General features: G+C 40.2%; 1 protein-coding gene across 1 annotated transcript in view; it reads left to right on the plus strand.

Moving 5' to 3' along the window:
- Window positions 1-1,371: 1,371 nt before the first annotated feature.
- The window catches only part of LOC118323126 (heparan sulfate glucosamine 3-O-sulfotransferase 6-like), a 13,535-nt gene continuing 6,307 nt past the window's right edge, over window positions 1,372-8,599 (plus strand). The window contains exon 1 of the mRNA XM_035655059.1: window positions 1,372-2,164. Within this exon, the coding sequence (XP_035510952.1) occupies window positions 1,656-2,164 (509 nt within the window). The 5' untranslated portion in view covers window positions 1,372-1,655. The remainder of the gene's footprint in view (window positions 2,165-8,599) is intronic.

Below are 8,599 nucleotides of genomic sequence, written 5' to 3' on the forward strand. Positions count from 1 at the left end.
CAGGTTCATTTTTGATTAATATCGTGACGAAATCCAGTGAAAAAGAAGCCGGTATTGGTGCTAATGCTCTGTCCGGTTGCAATTCACCGTAGAAGAAGGTGACGCAGTAAAATGTTGCAATCGTCATTTCCGGTAAGTGCACAATGGCCGTGCTCGATTTGAGACCAGCTGAAATTAGCGTACTACGCAAGTAAGTATTGTGCATAGTGTACATAGAAGTGTACTAAGTATTCAAATTAAGACAGCACAGAAAATTCCTGGAGTCTCGACTGGTTGGAGCCAAGCTTTCTGTTTCCCTTTGTTGCTCTGTGCTAAGCTGAGTTAGCATGTTTAGAAAAAGTCCAACTTTTCCTTTAAGTAAAGTTTAAAGCAAGCAATCTCTATTTTCTCTCAGGATATAGAGGAAAAGCAGATAACATTTAAAATCCTCAATTAGCCAAGACAGCGTGTTTGCCAGATTCATTTATTATCTCTGTCTGAAACATACTGTGGCCCCGGGGCCGAGTGTGAGTCTGTGTGCACCGCTTTCTCAGACAGATTATCTACCTCAGCTCCCCTTTACCTCTCCCCGCTCTCTTTCCATCCCCTCACCCATTCAAACAGCTGCTTGGTGTGTTAGTCAGGTTCAAAGTCTCAACTCCATCTTTTTGCCAGAAGAAACTCTATACGTGCGCTAACTTTACAGAGTTGGGGGAATATCCTGGTGCTGATCCTTCCTGTACAGCCCCAAAAAGGTGACACATGCTGCCTCCAATACTGTATTTATGGGGCAGGGCGGTCGCACGGGCCCCTCCTCACTTCAGGCCCATTGTTGCGGAGTTTTGTGTTGGGAGACTTGTCACCATGTCGGCTACGCGTTGCCTCAGTGTTGAGTCTCAGGGTGCAGGGAGAGTACAAGAGGTTTTGGATAGACGTCCTCGGGGCTTCTCTTATTCACAGGGCTGACTGAGACATCTATCACACGGGTTCAAAGGGGCAAGGAGGATTTTCCTCTGTGGGGTCAGCTTACATTTGTAAAACACTGATGTGCCTGTAGTTGATAAAATTCTTTGTTACACAGGATCTTTAATTAAAATTTTATGTTAGGAAAACATTTTTGTGTAAGAGAGGGTATGCAATTAACTTTAAGCATACCAAGTTTTCCCAATAAAGTTTTAGTATGCATGTTAATAATCCATATCATAATTTATGTTAGAAAAATGTTTTTGCCATATAGAAATAAACATAAGCGAGCGTCTATATGTAGGCATGTTTATCTATAGCTTGAGGAGAGGGAGGGGTGGAGACTTGTAAAAAAGGGCGTAGGAAAAGCAGAGGAGAAACCTTCCATGAGAGATTAGTAGACCTCAGAACGCACAGATACAGCAGGCTGCTCCTCTGACTGCAAATAAACCTGACCTGATAAATGACATAACTTTCTCGACTGACACGGAATAAATGTTGTCTTTTCTGAGAGAGAAAAAAAAAGAGATAAAGATTATGAGGATCATTTCTGTGCCCTTCCACCAATGCCAGAAGCTCTCCATGTGATGCCTCACTTTTGCGCAACAGGTTCTGCGAGATACATTTAACAAATTATCAACTCCGATCCATGTAGGAAGAAGAAGCATGCTCTCCCCGTTTTGGCACTTTGGCATCGAGCAGGAGATCAACTCATGGGATGTAGTGGATGCAGAGTCAGGTTCAACTTTGGCAAGGTGCTGTCCAAAGTCCCAGTGTTTTTTACCATGGTCCTGATCTTCACCTACTTCTTCTACTGCCTCACCGGATTCTGCGATTCGGCTCCGAGAACTTTATACAGCCAGCGACCATTAGACTATGACATTTTGGACGATCGTCGTCGCATTTTGGACGACCTGCGACCATCGCCGCGTTTCCTCCCGGACGCGCCGTCTCAACGGAACAGCACAGCCTCCGCGGACGCAGAGCAGGTGGACGCGGCGGAGCAGCTGGACAGCGCAAAGGAGGGCGCCCAGAGCAACGGCATCCCCGTGTCCAACACTTTCGGCTCCAAAAGGTTTCCGCAGGCGATTATAATTGGCGTGAAGAAAGGAGGAACCCGCGCTCTGCTGGAGTTTCTGCGCATCCACCCGGACGTGAGAGCGGTCGGCGCGGAGCCTCACTTCTTCGACAGGTTTTATGATAAAGGACTGGAGTGGTACAGGTAGGGAAGAGCCAAACACACACAAATGCGCACCCAAGTTTAGGTTGTTTTGCACAGACTTTTTAAACCACTAATATGAGTCATATTATAGGTCCAACAGACTCCAACAGAGCCTAAATGTGAGCGTTATAAACACTATTACACTGACTATAAATTCACTATTGGATGGCACAAACATGCTTTAAGTCCCACTAGGACTATGCTAAGCGTTTTTTTATTTTATTATTAAACCTTTTTTTGAATTGCTTTTCAAATATTTCAGTATTTAAACATAGGCTACATTACACATATACTGTACAGATTATTAAAAAAAACAAAGAACATGCACATTTCTCTTGACAGTGTGTAACACAGGGCTGTGATACAATATTACACCTCAAGTTCAGAGAACAGGGATGGGACACATAAATATGACCATATGTCATGGTGATCATCTTTACTTATCACTTCCAGATAGGGACCTCAGATATTTCTAAAAAACATTTGACTGTGGATAAAGAATCTATCCTAGCCAGCTCATCTCCCTTTTCTTTAAAGTTGACATATGAGGTCTAGTTTCACCCAAGAATCTGCTTGTGAGGACAGCTTAGCCTCCACTGGTGAGCTGCATAGGACCCCCAGTGAACCACTCACTGAACTTCTATCATCTGTTGACATGACCAGATGTCATTACACATTCATACAGCATGTGGGCCAACGTGCCCCTTTCTTTGTTACATCTCCAACAGCTATCATCCTCACTAAGCCCCATCATAAAATTTGGTTGAATGTCCCGGGCTATGGAGTGCCATGACTGTACTGCATTCCTCCAGGCTTGAATATCTTTTTTTCCCACGTGAACTTAACACTCTCATAGTTTGGGGATTGATGATTTCTACACTCATTATAAAACCTGAATGTCTCTACCTCTAGGCAGTCCAGCTTAATCGCCATATCTCCAGAATCTTTCTATCTCCTGTTATTATATAACTCCAACTTTCAAAAATCTTTCCTAGTTATATTATATTTAGACAGCAGCTGTTCAAAACCCATTAACAATATCCCTGCTCTCACCCAATAATGCCCAATGATAGATTTTTAAATTAATTTTCAATTACTTATTATGCTAAATAATACAACAAGTTTTAAAACCTTTCCAATTAAGCTTCGGATGCCATCTCTGGATGATGTACTGCAGGAAGAGCAGCAGTGGTGTCCCTGTGCAGAAATGCTGATGTCTCCTTGTCAATAGACTGGACAGCCATACACTGTCAGATCACCATAAGCCAATATTCTCCCAACATGCTGCACTGTAGATCAAAAGGCTAGTGGGGTCCCTGAGGAGCACTTCATCATCTTGACAGTCATCTTAACACCATTTATACACTTCAACGTGACATTAACATTCCCACCTTGTTCTTAGTGATTACTCTAATACATTTTTCACGTATAAACCTGACTGATCCAATTAATTCATAATCTGCACATCACAATGATGCTGTTTTTGCAGTTCTATACATGGCGGCACATAAAATGTTCGTCGGCTACTGTCGCACTGACAGCAACTGATTTGAGGCTGACCAGAGCTATCATTTGGGTGTAGTTTAAGGCCCTAAAGAAGAGGGATTTAGTTCTGGATGAAGCTGAATCCTGATCATCTCCAGATGTTCCACAAAGCTCCTGGAGAAGGTCCCAGCTTAGCTCAAACCTCTCCCCAGTGTCAGAATACTATTTCGGACCTGTGTGAGCATTAAAGGTGCCATAAGGAGAGAGTCAGGTTTGACAGGATGATGAGCACTGAAAAACAAACGCTGATGTAGTTTAATCTTCTTGTGACTTTTTTTTTAAACCCCCCCATAGCTGTGTGACATATGGAAACACTTTCACCACTGATAATTTTAGCATGCTGCTAAGCTTCCTCTCTAGCTTCCTCATAACACACACATGCACCACATGCACATGCAGGTTTACACTTTGCTTCCTTTTCTACAACTCTTCTTTTACATGTCCCTCGTCCTCCGCTGTCTCTCTAGACCACATTTGTTCTTCCTCCCACAACCTTCTCTTGCTCTTTCTTCCCTCGTGTCTAGCTTCTAACTTCTCTGTATTCTTCCTTTAGTGTGGAGGATGTCTTTATGTGGAAATACCTGTGGCAGACCTGGTGTTTCCAGGCCATGTTTTATGTGTGTTTCTGTGTGTTTTAATTAGCCTGACTGGTGCTGTAAAGCTGTTAGGCTTTAATGCTGTAGTTTTGTTAGTGCTGTAACATGGCAGCGACACTAACATGGTCTGTGAAAGTTAGATTAGGCATACGTTAACTAATGATTAATAAATGTTTTCATTATGGATCAATCTGCTGATTATTATCTCAGTTAATATTGTTTTTAGATAAAAGACACATTTGTTTGAGCCAACCGTGAAGTATTCAAATTTCTTGTTTAGTTTGATTAACAGCATAAAATCTAAAGCTGTTCAGTTTACTATCATGTATCAAAAAAAGAAAAGCAACTAATCCTTAGATCTAAGAAGCTAGAACCAGACAATATTTGGCATATTTGGATTTAAAAGTGAATCCATGGAGTCCGCCATGTTGAACTGCCATGTTTGTACAGTAGCCCAGAACAAACAAACCAAACACTGGCTGTAGATTGATTTTTGTGTTTTGTGGTCAGCATAGTTTCTCCTACACACTAGCCCATTCTCGTTCCCAGGTTGTCAAATACAGACGTGAGCTGCAATCTGTGACTTCCTTAAAACATTGTTGACCTATGTCCTTTAACAAATTACTGCAGGACAGGTGATCCAGTTAAACCAGGTCTAAAAATACTGGTTCTGTTGATTTTTAACTTTTACATATTTCTACTTTGGATAGAAGTAGACATAGATGAAACTAGAGGTGGAGAAGAGTTAGAAGGATTATCAACAACAATAGAGACAGCAGCAACGTGATCGTGGGTGAAATCACTGAAAAATGACACCCCTGTTGTCACTGAATCTGAGAGAGAAATTGGGAGAAATCTGTTTGTTGTCATCTGCAGTGACCCACAGAGAAACCGCTGGATGTACTAGAGTGTGGTGTGTGTGCGTGTGTGTGTGCGTGTGTGTGTCAGTGACAGCAAGAAGTCATCCATGTGGAACAAGCAAGTCCTCCTCACATGACTGTCAGTGAACAGAGGTCAACTGTCACATCTGGAAACACACACACACACACTGTGTATGACAGGAGCTGAAAAGCAACCCTGTCATTTTATCTTGTGAGTAGTTTCTCACATCATCTTCAGCTCTTGGGTCAACAGGATCATGTTTCTGCGATTCATATGGATATAAATATTTCCATGGATCATTAATTTAATCTTAGTATATCACCAATTAATCTACATTGTATTATTACTTTATCGACTCTCCCTTCCAGACACTTATGACCTTTGCATGCTTATATTTCAGCCATAATCAATATAAAACATTTTCAAATGCCTAGTCAGAATCTCACAATAAGTAATAAAAACATAGCCTTTGCCAAAGACTCATGGTTTCATATTCTCATATCCGACAGCAATTTGTGCGTTGTGATACTCCGCCTGCTTCCACATGTCTTGGATAGAGAAATAAGCACGAACTGCAGGCGATTTTAGCAGATGGATGAGAGTCGTGTGTCATATATTTGCTGTCAGACATTGGCTATCTGCATGCTGGAGACACTTCATAGACAACGCATCAGTGCTCTCCCGAGCATGGTGCTCCAAGAGCATTGTCTTCTACGAGACAAACTCATTCATGTGTGTTTCCAATCACTTTTATCTTGAATGATCCAGTCTTGCTCTCTCTGTCTTTCCTCTCCACCCAGTCTGTCTCTCCATCCAAACCCCTTCTCTCGTTTGCATGTGTGCATATGAGCCCATTATGGGAATGGAAAAGCCACAAATAGTGCATTCAAAATGAGGCAAAGATTTAATGAATTTCTGTGTTGTTTTATGGCTTTAAGGGGACTTCATGGAGTGATGGGTTTCATATGAGACTTGAGAGCCACCGCAGAAAACTGAAAAACCTCAGCTTTCCATGGCACAATGGCTCTGATTGTCACGGTTTTGTCACCATGACGTGGGCTGGAATGAGCAACACACAAGTCTTTTATTTTGCATCTTCAGTTCCTTGATGACGTTAAAATGAGAAGATTTGCTGTTGTTGTCTTGTAGCAGGACAAGCAGTTGTTATTTTAAAATGAAGAGTGTGCTTGCACTAATCAGTTACACAGCTTTGAATCCAAGAGCCAGAGTAACATCCTAGAAACTGAATGACTTGTCCCCCTATATTTGATTTATGAAAAGATAATTTATGCATTTCTATTTGAGGAAAAACACCAGTCCACAAGTTCCATCAATATTTTGAAAGCTTGTCAATTAGCTGACCTACAGTCTTGACACTAAAGGCCATGCCAGATCGGATTGCTATTAAAATATATTATAAATCCTTTAAGGGCAGCAGCACAAGGGCAATAAGTAAACAGCGCAAATAAGGGGTAAAAAATAATGGTAAAAAGTGATGACAACAGAAAATGAGAGAGAATTATGCTGGTCTTTAAGATTGGGTCATTTGTGAAATGCTTCTTTTCAATCAGTTCAGAAAGGTGATGATCTTCTAACATAAAGCCACAAAAACGTTTTCCTCCTTTTATTTTTACTGCTATAAATCTAAATCTGACTGATATGTTTTTCACTTCGTTTTGGAATCTGTTACAAAAGATGGAAAATTGACTTTTAAAAAATGTATATCAAAATTGCCTCAGTATTTACTAACCAAATAACCTTTGACCCCTTGCGTATTTCTAAACAAAAACAATAAAATCCATATACAAATCCATATAAATGCATATTTTAAAGGATGTTTTTTTTAGATTACTGTTATATATTGTATAAAATAAATCTGCCCATTACAGTTTATAAAACTATAATATACAAATATACTTATGTAATAAAATTAAGCTGTATTCAAAAAGAAAATCAAAGTCATTTTGAGAGACATATTATATATGTATATTGAACAGAAACTGTTGGTTAAATAATCTTAAATGATACATAATATTTTAAATATAACTTTAATATATATAACTACATTTTTGTAGTGTTGAGTAATGATGGAATAAAATAATTTGTATTAGTTCCAATATGAGCTGCTTGCTTAATATGCTCTGGTAGGCAGAACATTTTCTAGGAGGTCAGATTCAAATACTTACCATGTCAGTCTGGATTTCTGACAGTTGACATGGAGAAAAGTGGACTCCACATGGAGCAACGTTTTCCAGAGTGAGGGTGATTTTCCTCACACCTCATTCTGTGTCCAGCCCCGAGGCCATTAGTGATAGAGGCTGAACATGACTGATTGGTGTAACAGACCAGGAAGTGGTCTCTGTAGTTTTGAGTTGTATCGTGTTTTAATGGCGAGGGGGGTTTGGCTGGAGTTGGGTCTAGGTGATGTTATAGGGTTTGAAAAGGCCCGCACTCACACCCCATATGGTGGAAATTATAATAATTTGAGGTACATTGTGGTACATTGTAGGGCGCCTGTTAAAGTTTGGGGAGGTTTCAGTCGTGTCGGACTGCAGTGAGGAAAATACTGTGTGAAGAAATAATGGTTTTGTTTCAGTTGGCCAAAGTGAAATGTTTCAGATACTTGGTAGTTGTGCTCAGTTGTGCTTCTATTTCCAGAAAAGAATAACGAGAGTTTGAAAACAGGCAGGAGAATTCAGTGGAATAAATATTACCCCAGGGAAATTAAAAAACAATTGTTTCATCACACATAGTCAACAATTACAGGGTTTAAATGGATCCAAATCTATAAAGTCTGTGTCTGATTCCCATAACTGTGATAAATGACTGAGAGAGCCGCAATCATAATATTCTCTTCAGCATCAGGCAAATATCAGTACTAGAATTTGTAATTAAATTTCAATACCGTTCGGGCACAAACAGCTATCAGGTACTGAGTCATAGTCTTGTTTACTTATTCTCTGATTAGCTTTTTCCAGATTTACACAGTATTTTATTCAGATTATGTCCTTTTCAAACTGAAATTGTGGACAGATTGAATTTTTTTTGAAAAAAACAACAATTTATTCCTCAATTTGAGATGTCAAAAAAAGCATAGTTTTGGCTTTAGCATGGGTGTTTAGACCTTTTTCAAACAATACCTATCCCTGATCAGCGCTCCTACTCTGTTGAGTGTCACTGCTACTTTCATGTGCCAAATTCTGACATCCTGTTAAGACTCCTAATTGTGAATGGACGCCCATATGCCATGCAGTCACTAATTAGCCATTGACCAACAAAAAGTATTTCATTTCTTTATAGAAAAGCCCACACACACTCACACATGTGCATGATTTTACCCCCTACCCACCCACCCACTCTCTTACACTCACACACACACACACACACACATACACACACACAAACACACACT

The sequence above is a fragment of the Morone saxatilis genome, unplaced genomic scaffold (assembly GCF_004916995.1).
Source record: "Morone saxatilis isolate NCDOM2014 unplaced genomic scaffold, NCSU_SB_2.0 Contig14, whole genome shotgun sequence".
In the NCBI taxonomy this organism is placed as follows: domain Eukaryota; kingdom Metazoa; phylum Chordata; class Actinopteri; family Moronidae; genus Morone; species Morone saxatilis.